We start from the raw sequence: 15056 nt of genomic DNA on the forward strand, positions 1-15056 counted from the left end.
GTGTTTACTGTGAAAAGTAGCTTTTGCTTCACTGTCCATTTTTTTTCCTAAAAACTGCTTAGAAAAGCTTATATTCTTATTTTTTCCTCTTTCAGTAATTCTTTGCCCATGCAGCAATTTTTAGGAGTGAATGTCAGGAAAACCTCAAATTACAGAATTTCAAGAGCAAGGTTTGTCGTCCAGTGCTATGAGCTCCATATGAAACTTCATGTGATCCTTTCATTAGGAAACATTTTTTTTATGGAAAGGATTGTAAAGCATTGGAATAGACTTCCTTGATAAGTGGTGGAATTATCAGCCCATTCCTAGGGAAGTGGTTACCAGTTACCAAAAAGACCAAGAAGCATCTCTTCATTGGGGAAAACACATACCATTAACGAATATTCAGTGTTTGTCCTTCCCTACTGCCACAGTTTCCCCTCTACCTCCTACTACAGTACTGGGGTTTTTTTGATCAAACTTTCATAAACATACTTAGAAAGTTCATTATGTCATGTAAAAATAGAGCATCCCTGTAGAAACAGACTTTTCTCTAGTTTGACAAATAAAGATGTTCCTTATTTAATACCTGCAGGTCACAGGTTATAGATTCAGTGTAGCTATAAACAGAAAAAGTTTGCCTTAATTTTCAACCTTTCATTGGCTTAGGTATAAACAGAGACTCTGTAACCTGGAAAATAGTCACACGTGCATTTAAGGTCCAATAAAGCAATGGAAACATTCACAAATCACAATTGAAAGAGTAAGATACTAAAGTCAATGGCTACAGTTATCTGGTCTGTTTTAAAATAGGTACAGAGAAACAGATATTGGAACTCTAACAGCAAAAGGACTCCTGTTCAGGAGAAAAGTATTTCTGGGATTGTTTAGCTGTGGTTCATATTTTTAAAGGAGATTCAGAGTAGCTAGAAATGCAAAACACATGATTCAGAGGAAATTCTATTTCTTTTAGTCACCATTTTCACAGGACACAGTAGTTTCCCCAGCCAGATCTGCTCTTTTATGCAGCAGATAGTGTGTTCATTCATGTACCTAGGACCAAAATTAAAAAAAAAAAATATAAAAGAAAAGTCTTCCAGACTGTGGCACATAAAGGGCTGCACAGAATAAAGCAGGTGATTCCTGAGGTTTTAGAACAGAGATAAGAATATTTTGATTCATACTAATGTTTGCAAATTATGGAGAAAAAGTGAAGATCAAAATAGTTTTTAAAATGAACAGTACCTAAGAGAATCATACACTCAGAACTGAAACCCACGACTATGACATTAAACAGACATCTGTAAATTTACTTGCAAGAACAGTAAAATCAGATTAAGTCTACCATGAGTTTTGGAGGACTGTATAGAAAACACCATCTCAGAGTTCTCAAACGCAGCAACATAAATTCAGTTTGTACACAGGCTGTATAATCCAAAGCCATTCATAAAAATGTAATGCAGAGGTGCTGGGGGGGATTATTTTGGATAAATGCTAAAAGCTGCTGAACTCCGAGTGTGGAACTGCCATAAACTGGCACAGATCCCTTGAACATCTGATCACTCAGACAGTCACTTACAGACCTGCAGGCATGACCTGAATACTGAACAGCTGAGGAACAATTTTGACCACTGTCACAAAGCCACAGACAAAAAACACTCTAGTAAATCAAAACTCAAAAATGCAAACAAAACTGAATTCATGAATTTTTATATGGAATGGTAAACTTCCCAACACAGCTACGACCTGGGCTGCAACAACTAAGCGACCATAAAAATTAAATACAACTTTCACACACGTTCCCAGAGGGGAAAAAATCAGCAGTTTACAATATTTTAAATGTGCCCTTGGATTTATTAATAAAAACCACAGACAAATATCATTTTTCTCTTCTGTACTACGTTAACATGGCACACCAGAACATCCCTCTAGCTTCCAGCTCTTCCATGCTTTTTTTGGATTAGTCCCACACCTTTTCAGCATTACTTTATAAACACATCCACTACTTAAATATACATAGAGTTCGAGCTTGATTTTCTATTCTTCACTAAATCAAAATTCCCACATACTCACATGGGAGTTATACAACTCCTGAAAGCTTCAATCAGACCCTGCAAGGTGCAATCAAGTACAACCCCCCAAACAGTACTCCTGGCACACAAGTCTCCCACCGACTCCAGTGGGAGTTCCATGGCTGCAGGGTGTGCACAGTTCTGCCAGCAGACCTCAGCTCACATAGCACTGTTTTCTTAAAATAAAAGAAAATAAAAGTCCAGAGATTCAGCATTCACATTATACCATAGACAGTCTTCACTGGGAAAAGTCAGCATTAGTTTTTGCTTAGCTCTGAAGTTAGGGTGTTATTCCCCTGTACAGAAAGCACAGGAGTGCATGAATTACTCCATTATTTATTCCTGATGCCAATGCCCAGTTGGGTATAATTCATCTTAAATTTCAAGATGCATAAGACAAGATTTACAAAATTAGAATTCAGAAACAAAAACAAATAAACAGAAAGCAACAAAACCAAAGATCCTATTGTGAAATGGAGATGCCTCATACAAAATCACTCAGGTGATTAGCAAATAAAACAACGTTTCAGCACTGTGCAATGTTGTCTTCGTAATTCTATACTATTGTCACAAAAATGCCGCATCAAATGAATGGAAATGAATAATTTATTGCTGCATTTTCCAAGAACTGGAGTGGCCTCACCTCCAGTGGTGTGTGCAGTTTTGGGTGCCACAAGAGAAGAATTCTATTATATTACAGAGCATCTAAAGATGACAAAGGTGAAGGGCCTTGAGGGGAAGCCACATAAGGAACAGCTGAGGGCACTTGGTGTGTTCTCATTGCAGTTGCAGCTTCCTCATGAGAAGAGGAGAGGCAGGCACTGATCTCCTCTCTGTGGTGACCAGTGACAGAACCTGAGGGAATGGCCTGAAGTTGTGTCAGGGGGGTTTAGGTTGGATATTAGGAAAAGGTTCTTCTCACAGGGGGTGGCTGGACACTAGAACAGGCTCCCCAGGGAAGTGGTCACAGCACCAAGACTGACAGAGCTCAGAAGTGTTTGGACAATGCTCTTGGGCACACAATGGTCCTGTGCAGGGCCAGGAGTTGGAATCAATGATCCTTAGAACTCAGGATATTCTATGATTCTATGAGTATTTGCTGTGTACACCTATTAATGAATGAGAAACACATTTTCCAGAAACTATCACTCAGCAGTTTAAAAATTATTTTTCCCCTATGGCTTGAGGACCTTAATACAAAAAACATCTTAAAAGCAGGTTGTTTGAAGGGACCTCCCAGGACATTCTGGCGACTCATTAAATGTAAACATTTGATAAATTAATAAATAATCATTTTAGGAATAACAGTATTTCTTCCCTCATGTTCTTATGCTCTGGAGTCACTACATTTTTGGTCAAAAATTAATTTTCATCCTGTAACCAGTCTATATCCATTCACTCATATATCATGCCTATACATGCATATGTAGTCTGTTTTGTTCATTCCTGGGAATCCTATTTTTAGCAATCAAACTCTCTCTCAGCATTTACTTCACCAGGGTACCTGCTCAAAGAGCAGCTTTAGCCCGCAGTTTTACCCTCATAAGGCAGAATTTCCAACACTGATTACAGTGAAAAAGAGATAAGAACAAGGAGAGTATTTTAAAGCTGGCCTGATGCAGTTCAGCTTAAAATTCAAATACTTCACATTACCATTTGCTAATTTAAGATAATCATTATCAAAAGGCGAGGGGAAATAAAATGCTTTAAAAAAATTAGGGAACAGAACACCAAACAAACAAAAAAATAAATCACTGGAAAGCCCATGAAAATGACATGCAGTTCTGAGTCTTTCACAGAAGACAGGGGCAACTTCTCTGTGTTACATGCTATTATGAATGTCATGGAAGAGTCAAGTAAGGAACTAGGATTACTCCATTACTTACAACACAGCAATTAAGGGTCTGAACATTCCTTTTTCAGACTTCTTCTTCCCTTGCATAATCCACCGACACAGCACACCAAGTAGATCAAAGTATCAGCAGATTTAAGGACAAATTCGTGCAACAAAGATCTGCCAAGATCATTAGGGAAGATCACATAGATGTAACCTGACATATCCCTGAACCTTGTAGGTGCACTGACAGAAGTATCACACTGTTCTCATTCTGTACTTACTCTGTTTCTTTATGACTCTGCTTTGAGTCTCTGTTGAGGTCACTGGAGTACATCAATCTTTTTTTCTGATCCAGTAAGCACAGCAGTTTATAAGTATGATACCTTCAAGAATGTTTTATAAATGCCATATAATGCGACTCCTGACAACTGGTCTTCAGTGCATGGAAAACATCCTGCTTTTCTACACTTTTCCCCAAATGCTGGATCTGTAGTTTGCTTTGCTTTAACTAATTAAAATAACATAATGAAACAATATTAACATAACACCATTGCAGTTTGCTTACATATTTCCTGTTATAATAAAGAAAAAACTCATAGCAAAAGGCAGAGTTACCTCTCCCCTCCAGTTTCTATCTGTGACCATACACTGCTTTATGTATCTCTATTTTTAAATACTTTATTATTTTAAGCACAGACCTGAGTTCATGCAAGCCAAATTCAGCTGCAGCACAAAGGTCTACAAAGTTAATGGGTTTGAAATTGCTTGCAGCTTGACTGAATCTGGTGCAACGTGTTTTAGTAGCAAGAAAATTGATGGCAATGAGTGTTTTTAAACTGAACCCAAATGGCACTTCTTGGGCAAAGTGATGAGGACAGCAGCTTGTCATACAATTTCCAAGTATGAATTTCAGATCATACCAAACAACTGGCATTGTTACTTAGGCTACAACTGCAATGTAAGCAATCACTTTAATATTAGCTAACTGGAAAGGTCATTTTGAAAAGGAAAGTTTCATTCCTAGCCTTATAAGTTATTCATATGCTACAGGGCTAAAGATTGCTGAATTATGAAGTTATTAATCAGCCTTTGTTTGCTGTTTAGCAATATTACTCAGGTAATTAGAACATTAAATAAAAACCAGTGCACCCTTCTAAAGTCACAATAAAAATTTAGGTAGGAGGAAAAACACAGCTGGGTAAAAAGAAAACGAGCCACTTGTGTTTCCCTCTCAATTTTTGCTTCAAAGAGAGCCACTACATCTTAAATGAACATAAATTAACATATCAATGATCCATGCTTTTTATGGAAAGCTGGTTCTTGAAGGAACTTGTATAGTATGTGTATAAGAGGAAATTTATTTCAGTACTGATAGGCAGGACTACTGAAGAAGCTGACTAAGCCTCCACAGGACTACATGTTGCTTCCCAATTTTACCTGGATGTTATCCATCCACAAACTGGTTATTTCAGATAAAATTACGACTGGATCATGGAAACTGGTAGCAAATTACACCCTTGATTAGTAGATTTACATGCTTACCTAAATTATTTGCTCAAACAGATTTCTAAAAGACTTGATCTCTTTATCCTATTTGCAGTGCTCCTTATATGTCATGTTAAAGCACAGGTGAAACCAAATGACTGCATTTTTTAATTTTCAAAAAAAAGAGGCAGTATGCAGGTGAAAAGTTCCAGCAGGTGTTTGGTTTAACTTCAGTGTTCTTAAATAGGCAGAAACCATGTAATGAATTTTTAGTTCATATACTTTCCTGTCTACTTCTTTCCCAAATTTAAGTACTTGAGACAGTAAAACAGCCACTTTTAAAAAACTGGTCCTGTTTGTCTCATGCAAATACAAACTTGAGTCGATGGAAATTCTCCTCAGACTAAAATTAGTAGAGTGGCTATAATCATAGAATGGCTTGGGTTGGAAGGGACCTTAAAGATCATCTAATTCAAAAATCCCTACTGTGGAGAGGGACACCTTCCACCAGGCTGCTCTGAGCCCCATCCAACCTGGTCTTCAACTTCCAGGGATGGGGTATCCACAGCTCCTCTGGGAAACCTGTTCCAGTGCCTCACTGATGACAATACTCGTAGTCATCTTCACATTTGAGAACTGCCTATAAATATCGCCTTCTGCAGTAGATCTTCGTTTGGATTTGTAGTTCAAGCTATTACTCCCATGCATTCATTAATGATCCAGGTGTTAATGCACAAAAGCCATGAGAGATTTTCTGTTAGTCATAATTTTCTAAGTCATAACAGCAGCCTAAATGGATGGTATTGCCCATCTCATGCTATTTGAGAAATGAGAGCTGATTACCTCCTGCCATTTGAAGAGACACTTTCACATACTCCACTGAACCCATTGAAGTCAACTGATTCCTGCTCAGTGTGAGCCTCTGGATTAGTGCAACCAACAGTTCTTCCATGGAGCAAGTCAAATGCAGGTCATTCAGAGGCTTAGGGGTCTTGTTAAACAAGGTTTTCTTAAATGTGCACCTGTGTACACACATATTCTCTGTTTCCTTTCCACACAACTTTTAAGTAACACATGGATTTCTTCTCCAGGCTTTTAATATCCTAAGCTGTCACCCTAAATAGCTGTAACCAGATAAAGGACTCTCCCTGTTTTTCATCTTTTTTTACTGCTCTCTTTATTCTTTGCATTAAGAAGCAGATTCTAAGCTCATCTACAGCAGAACAAATCATAAAATGTCTTCTCTAATGATATCATCAGTCAAGAGAGAACAAAAAATGCAAAAAAAAAAAAATCAGCCACATAACAAATATAAAAACTTTGATACCCTTAGTTTTGAGGACACCCTGTTCAAGATGTTACACCATAACACAAGACACCTAAAGAGTATCTTAATAAATTAAATTAACTCTTTTTTTCCCCTGATAACCTTTCAAAAGACATACAAATCCATACAAGCACAGTATTAAGAGAAATGGAGCTACAAAAGCAATAAAAAAGATCTTGCTAAAGAACACAGATTTAGTTCACTGAAGCTGGACATCCTGAGATTCTTGAGGTAACAGCAAATAGTGCTCTGAATGGTCTATTCAATATTAAAAACTATTCTGACTTAAACTAGTTACCAAAAATTGAATGTTCTACTTAAATACCTAAACTAGAAAGCTATTAAATACACTAAGGGGGAAACCTAATTACTAGGTCAGAATTAGGTCACAATTAATTGCTTAGATCAAAATAAAAAGCAATAAGATACAATAGATACCAATAGGCTTGGATCTAGTCTATCAGATTCGAGTGAGCCTCCAGATTTGAGTATGTCAGGATACAACTAAGTTTCCCCTTCCATCTCTCTATTTCTGAATTACAAGAGACATCAAAAATATGATTCAAGTGACCTGTGACACGGAGAACTTCAGGATACACTTCATGAAGTATATTGCCCTTATTTTATAAAGCAAATGTGAATGCCAGAGAGACAAAAACCAAAATAAGACACCTGACATTGGTAGATATAAACTACTTAAAATACTTATACCAGGTATTATCAAGATTCTTTACCTGAAGAAGTTTATGTACCACTCTTTCAGTAGTAAATTTTCAACTCACAGACACAAATTAGTGCAGTTAAAATGTGTTTCCCAAAATGTCATATTAACTTGACTCAATTGGGCTGGAATCAAATGGCGTGTGCTGAATGTAACTGGGGGATTACTGGAGTAAATTGAAAGAAAATCAGTAAGTAAACATGAATCACTTGGAAAAGGTGCCTCAAAGTAAAGGTCAATGAAAGGGCAAACAAATACAGTATTTGTTCTCAATATACTTGTAGAAGGTGGCCATGAAAGGCAAATCCTACATAAATTCATCCTAACAATCCAGTACCATTTCCGCATATTAAAAAAATTAATTAACTAAATAAATACATGCTGTGTTCCAAGAGAATGAGTCCGAATGATGCTATTCAATCTCTTAGAAAAGACTTTAAAACTTTATGTCCATGCCTTTATCATTCATATATTTCATGATTGAAATATATTTCATACTCGGAAATCACTGTAAATGATAAAAATATCTCTAACTCCAATTTGTTTGGGACTGCATGAAACAAAGCTCTCTACATTATTTCTCAACTATCTATTCTTAAGTCAGTCTTTCAGAACACCTCATCAGTCAAGGTTTATTATCAGGCAGATATTTTGGATCTCATATTCACCTGAAGAGGAGTAACATAGCCTAAAACAGAAACATCAGGCATTCATTTTTTTTCTGGTTTGTTTGTTTGTTTTTGAAAGGTGAAAAGGAGAAGGGAGGAGAGCAGATGTATCTTAATGCAGTTATATAAATCAACTGGTAGCAGAAAACAATGGCTAGCTGAAGTCCCAGGATATGTTTCAGATTTCAGTATGCAACCAAAGTAGAATATTAGTTCCACTTAACCCAGTGGAGAAACTCACTGATTTCAAGAATTCCAAATTTCGTGGATTCAGTATGCAAAAAGCAGAAAGAGGCAGGATTCCAGACTGCACTGTGGTGAGTAAGACACACAGGCTGGCATCTCCCTTGGGGGATGTTCCTAATTAACAAACAGTCCCTTATAAGCACTTGTAAAGAGAAACTCTTCAGGAAAAACAAGAAGGAGCTCAGTATCAAAGCAGTGAAAAGAGGAGACTTGAAGCACAATGACCAAACAAGTACTCACTCCTCTGAACCTCCTGGATGAGCACAAAATAGTTTAAATTCTACAAGCAAAACATTTTCTACCACAACTTAACCAAAATTTGCTAACATAAAGAAATGTCTGTTATGCTGAGTGATGAAAGAAATAGGATTCTGCAATCTGGGAAGATGTTCATTTCATCCACTTTTAGTCAGTGTCCCCAGACACTGGTAAAAACCAATGCAGCTTTTTCTTTTGAGTGTTGTATCACTACATTTCTTAAAAGGCACATTTACACAGTGGAGTATGATTTTTTTTTTTTTGGTTGGTTTGGGGCATGGGGGGAGGCCGGTGTGTCTATGAATGTATTTTGTTCCTTTTTTTTTTTTTTATTTTAATCAAAGCAAAGCTAATTAAAATTGAGCCTTCACACTGGATGAATTGTCTGGACAGCTTTGAAAGGCTAAGGAAAAAAATACTTTTGTTTCAGCGTAATAACATTGCCAGTTAAACTCCTCCCTTGCCATGAAATTAGGAGAGAGAAAATTTGGCCCTGGTAGATAATTATGACATTCATAAGCTCTTAACTTAAGGGGCTGGGGGAGGGGGTGGCTGTCTGCTGCTTGCTTTCAAACTGCTCTGATTTACTGGAATGGAACAAGTACAGCATCGTTCCCTCTTTCAAGTCCTAAACACCAGCAGTTCCCAAAGAAAAAGCTTCAGTCATTCTTCATAAAATCTACTGCAGTTCCATTCTTCAAAACATAAATCCTCAACCTAAAACTACTGATGTTTCCAAAGCAAATGAGCCAAATCTAGTTCCTGGCTTTTTCCCAGTGATCCACACTGTTTCCTTTTAACATCAAAAAAGTAATAATCATCACTTAATACTTGCATAATAATCCTTTTCTTAAAAGCAAACCAACAAAATAACCCTCACAAACATCACAATCTCCAGTTGATCATGTGTTCCCCACTACTGCATTACCACAGAAAAGATCAATCCCAAGAGTTTTAAGAATAGCCTCAAATTATTTGATTCACTTAATTCTCTAGATTACTTCAAGCATGTGTTGAAAATAAAGAAAAAATATACAGTAAGTCCCTCACCACGATGATACTCATTAAAATTAATAACACCCCCCCCTTCACTGTAGAATTTTCCTCTCTCCTAGCAACCTAAACGTGGATATTTTCCATATGCAGATGTTCTCCCATTCCCATTTACTATGCCCTGCTGTGGATCGAGGTTGCACGTTTCTGCTTTTTCTACAGCCAGTTCAAAAATCTCACTCTTCCCCTTCCAGTACAATTCATTCCCTCTAGTTAACAAAAAAAAGAAAAAAAAAAATTAAGCTGCTTCTTTAAATTTAGAGCAATAGCAACTTACTACAAAAACGAGATTTATTCAGATTTCTTCCTTTTCTTTCTATCCCCCCCTCGTATCTATCCTCCTATAATTTTTAAAACTCGGCTTAATAGCATCTATAATTTCACTCCATTATTTATCTCCTGACATTTGTGATAGTAAGATACCAAAACTGTGCGATCCTCCTACGCTGCAGCAACCACACTTCACGAAGTAGCTTTCCGCCGTTGGAGGAGGCACAGAGCAAATCTCTACATTATTACACCCAGGTAGATCAATGCAAAGCCCGGAGGAAGCTTTCCCGTACTCCTCCCTTGCTATCCCAGCGCTGGCTGCGCTGCAAAGCCTCCGGACCTGTTTCTGGATGGCTGCTCACCGGGAGACTCTTCAGAGCGCACCCCGGGGTGGCAAAAGCATGGAAGCTTTTCTAGAGAAACTGAGAGCACCTGGTGTCTCCTTGCTGCTTATCAGCGAGAGAAAACACCTGAGCTTTAGCCATGAATACACCGAAGGCGACCTTCGCAGCTGCAGCCTGAATACCTCAAGGCACAACCCCCGCCCCTTCCTCAGGCGCAACAGATCTCTCTGCCCCTTCCCAAGACACCGTGTAGGGCCTGGGTGACTCACGCAGCCCGTGGGTAACACAACCAGCCTCCAGGTGACCCATCCATCCCCCGGGTGAGCCCTCCAGCCCCTGCCCACCCACCCCCGGTCCCGCGGCGGGGGCGCGGCCGCCCCGTCCCGGGCAGTGCCCGGCGCGGCCGTGGAGCTCTGCCGCCCTCTGGCGCCCGGTGGCGGCACCGCGGCCCGGGGCCGGTCCCGCTGACACCCGGCTGGGGCTTTCGGGGGGGGTTTATTTCTCCCCAAAAACCTCTTTAGGAAGGCGGGCCCCGCCCACCCCCGCAGGTGCAGCGGATCCAGCCTCGCACCGGGCACAAGGCGCGAGGGGAGCGGGGCCGGGGGCAGCCCTGCCCGGGCGCCAGGAACTTCCCCGAACAGTTTTCCCTAACGCGGCCGTGGTCATCCCTCACCGAGGGGCTGCGCCCCTCCAGACGGCCCTTTCCCACCCTTCTCCTCGAGGAACACAAATCCTCAAGTAGTCGCGCAGGGGACATTAAAAAAAAAAAAAAAAAAAAAAAAAAAAAAAAAAAAAAAAAAAAAAAAAAAAGGCAAATAAATGAAGAGATATTTAGACGTTTCATCCTCCCCCCCCCAAAAAAAAATAAAAAAACCCACAAAAAACCAAGCCCAAAACGCACGGCCGTAGCGCAGTCCCCGAGTCCGCGTTGTACACACACACACACACACACATATATATATGCACACACATATGCAAAGGGCGAACCGTGCCCGGAGGCGCCAGCCCAGCTCTCCCCGTCCCCGCACGCCCCTGCCCCCGCCGGGGGGCTCGGTGTCCCGGCAGAGCGCCGGGAAAGGGTCTTCGGGAGAGGAGGAAGGAACCCCGACAGGTAGACTTCAGGTCAGGTTTCCCACGGGCTCTACAGCCAGCACTTCTCCCTGCTCCTAAAAACGAAGCCCGCGCTGCCTTCCCCGAGGGCAGATGCAGATTTTAAAGCACGGTCCCTGGAAGACACGTTTTTTAGAGTCGCTTCGTCTCCCTCCCACATTTATCAAGAAAAAAAAAAAAAAGGGGGGCAAAACCCCATGCAGAGCAGCTAAGTACACTTAGCACCTTCCAGCTTTTTTTTTTCCCTCTTTTTCCTCATAAATGACACCTCTTGAAGACTTAAAAAAAAAAAAAAAAAAAGGTAGGCGATGAAACAAGTTTTAGGTCCTTCTTAATTTGGTTCCAGAATAACGCACTGCTTAATTTTTTTTCTCCGTTTCTTTGCCGTTAATCTGAGCGAGCGGACAGCACAGGTGAGAATAATAATTAATTATTTAAAAAAAAGAAAAAGGATAAGGCGGCAAAAGGCGGCCCCGCTCCTACCTTGCCCGCTACTGAGGAGCAATCCGAGCAGGTAGAGAGGCAGGAGGCTCATGTTCAGGAGCTCACGCCGGTGGACAGTTCCAAGTTGGAGGATGCTCGGCCAGCCCAGGCAAACCCTGCTGCTGCCGCCGCCGCCCGCGCAGCCCCGCACCCGCGGAGCGCCGCTCGCCAAGTGACGGCCGCGCCTCCCCGCGCTGCTCTATATCGGCGGGGCAGCGCCGCCGCGCAGGGGGCGGGCGCTCGGCGGGGCCGCCCAATCCCTCCGCCGCACTCGCTGCACCGCCACACCGACGGGCGGCAGCGCCGAGATTCCTCCGCCGCTCTCAGAAGCGGCAGCAGGCTCGGAGCATCCCTCCCTGCATCCCTCCCTGCATCCCTCCCTGCATCCCACCCTACATCCTTCCCTGCATCCCCCTCCCCTGCATCCCCTTCTGCATCCGTCTGTGCATCCCGCCATTGCATCCCTCCCCTGTATCCTCCCACCCGCAGCCCCCCGGCGGTTTAAGGCGGCTCCCCACCGCCTCGGAGCCCGCTGAGGGCACGCAGCCTACACCGGAGAGGCGGCGGCTTTGGCGGAGAATCCTGCCGCGAAGCCCGCAGCATCCCCGGCCGGGACAGACGGGGAGAGGCGTTTCGGCTGCACGCGAGAAGGGCAGACGCGCCCGGGATCTTGGATTGTCCCTGGCATCGCCTTTTCCTGCGGGAACGGCCGGCCCGCAGCCTTCACTGTGCCCCCGCTCCGCCCGCGGGCGGTAACGCGCGGCAGCGCCCGTGGGAAGCGGGACCGCCGCCTAGGGGGGCGACTGTAACTAATCCCCCGGTGGGTTTATGCCTGTTCATTCAGCTGCCTAAGAATTCACTTGGTTGGGCTCCTGTTATTAGTCCAGAGGGGGAAAAAATACCTCTGCTATTCACAGCTGCGTGAAATAAACCCGATAAAAATAAATTGCTTACCGTTTTGATGCCTCGGTGCTGTCTCGCTGAGGATCTTGCATTGTAAGGAAAAAAAAAACAACATGAATAAAGAGGTGGCTTTTGGTCCAGCTTAACTTTGAAGATGGTATTTTTTTTTTTTTTGAGGGCGATAATTAAGCTATAGTGTCCAAAAAGCAGCTTCTATAAATGTGCCACCCTATCACCTGTATGATACATGGAAGGAGATACAAGTGGATTTATATTAACGTGAAGCAGCAGTGACAGTAGTTGATAGAAGATCAATCCAAATTAACAGATCACTAATATTTTTCCCAACCCTTCCTTTGCCCTTTTCAAGAGGATTTGGGGAGGGGATGGGAGATAAGAAGTCCCTTCCTGGCGAACTGATATGAATGACTTGATGGATATCTTCCACTTGACTCTCTGCACAGTAGTCTTACAAAACTATGAAATATAGCAATAAGAAACTATGTAGTCTGAACTTTGGCCTTTATTACCTCTCTTGTTCTTCCTACAAATTCTTTTCCCAGAGGATGACGTTTTAGGACACTGGGGAGCATGAAGAGAAAATGGTGGTAGAGGGGAGGCTGAGAGCTTTGGGTCTTTGGTTGGTTAATCTACACCATGTAAATCAGAATGGTATCGCTCATTCACACACCACATGGTCACACCCTGCTCTGAAACTAAAGATTTTTGTAACCTACTATAAAATTAACAGATTCATGTATATTTAAGTGGGAATTGAACTGTTTTTCCTCATACAGTTCTGGAAATCCGAAATATGGCAGCTTCAGTAAAACCTTGCAGATGAGAACTGGATTTATATTTGGGAGCTGCTTTGCTCCAGAGTGTCATGAGAGCTGTTTGATTGCAGCAACCTTTGGTGGAGGCCTTCAGTGTAGGTTCAGGAAAGCAAGACAGAGGAAGTTTTTGATGAAGGAGTTTTCCCAGGTTTCATCAGCCCTAGTACCAACTCCAGAAATTGACATCATTAATAAATTAATACAGAAAGATTATAAAAACAAATATTAGATAAAAACCTTAAAAAGAAATATGGACCTTACTGGGACAAAACACAAGAAACCTTCACTATGAAGTGGACAAGATGCCAAATTTATCAAATTTGTCTTTGGTTTTAATGTTTTGGAGCATTTCCATCCAGCAAAAGTGAAATAAATGGAAAAAACAAAAACAGTGTTAATAAATAAAATTAAATAACTTATACACTTGCCTTAACATCTATCACAGTCTGCTTTAGTTAAGGACCAGAAGCACCTTGATCTGCAGAGGTGCACAGGTGCAAGGAGTGACACTCATGTACAGCAAATGCTGTACTATTACTAAACATAATGGAAAGAATGCTGCTATCCCAATTTGCTTACTTTAAATCACGATCGTGATGAAAAATTTCACCAATGTCAGATCTGAGCAACTTTGAAATGAAATGAGGATGCTCTGCTTTCAAACAGGCTTCCCTACCCTGAGAAGTCTGCCTAATTACTTCTCCGCAGCAATCAGCAGAGCCCACCATGTAGATTGTCAATGCCACAGTGCTACAGGATTTGGGGAAATCTGTTTTCAGTTCAGCTTCTCTAGGAAAAGAGGGACATACTCTTTGCTGCTCTGAATCAATGGAGGAAAACAACAAAGGCAGCTGGTTTGCTCACCAGTAGACATGTATCTCAAGGTGCTTTGTCACATACACCACCTAAAAGGTATATGGAGATCCTGAAACCACTCAGTGGAGGGACAGAGAGGGGAGGGGAGGAGAGGAAGGAACAAAGTAGGTAAACTTGCAGGGCTTAATTTTTCCTGCTGCTTATGGAACAACTCATTTGTTACAGAAGAAGGGTCTTTAAAAAAGTATCTCGTAGTGAACCACAACAACAAATCACGTTGAGGTCACACAAACAGGGATGGGAAATAGGGCTCAACTTTTCTGCCATCTGTATCTATATGACTCTTGGTGTTCATGACCACACATTCAATGAACCAAAAGATGAGCATTTCAAAGTGCTATAAACCACTAATTGGTATCAATAACAACACACCTGTAGTATTTGCCATTCTTTGGCTAACAGCATTTTTCTTTAAAGAGTGTGCTGTTTGCTAGGAGGAAACGTGAGATGGAGGTTAATGGCTGTACTTAAGACTAGGGAATTAGAAAACATGATTCTGGATGGTATCACATGTATAACAAATATGCTGACAGAAAACAAACACATTTTCATGCTATGTAAGTTTTAAAAGTAAGACCAGAAATAAAC

At 41.4% G+C, this 15056-nt stretch overlaps 1 protein-coding gene across 1 annotated transcript in view; it reads right to left on the reverse strand.

Moving 5' to 3' along the window:
- Positions 1-12009, reverse strand: part of NCAM2 (neural cell adhesion molecule 2) — a 279510-nt gene extending 267501 nt beyond the window's left edge. Inside the window, exon 1 of the mRNA XM_027886019.1 lies at positions 11854-12009. Within this exon, the coding sequence (XP_027741820.1) occupies positions 11854-11905 (52 nt within the window). The 5' untranslated portion in view covers positions 11906-12009. The remainder of the gene's footprint in view (positions 1-11853) is intronic.
- Positions 12010-15056: the final 3047 nt, after the last annotated feature.

The sequence above is a fragment of the Empidonax traillii genome, unplaced genomic scaffold (assembly GCF_003031625.1).
Source record: "Empidonax traillii isolate 1590-97213 ecotype Southwest subspecies unplaced genomic scaffold, ASM303162v1 scaffold176:size2985712, whole genome shotgun sequence".
Taxonomy (NCBI): domain Eukaryota; kingdom Metazoa; phylum Chordata; class Aves; order Passeriformes; family Tyrannidae; genus Empidonax; species Empidonax traillii.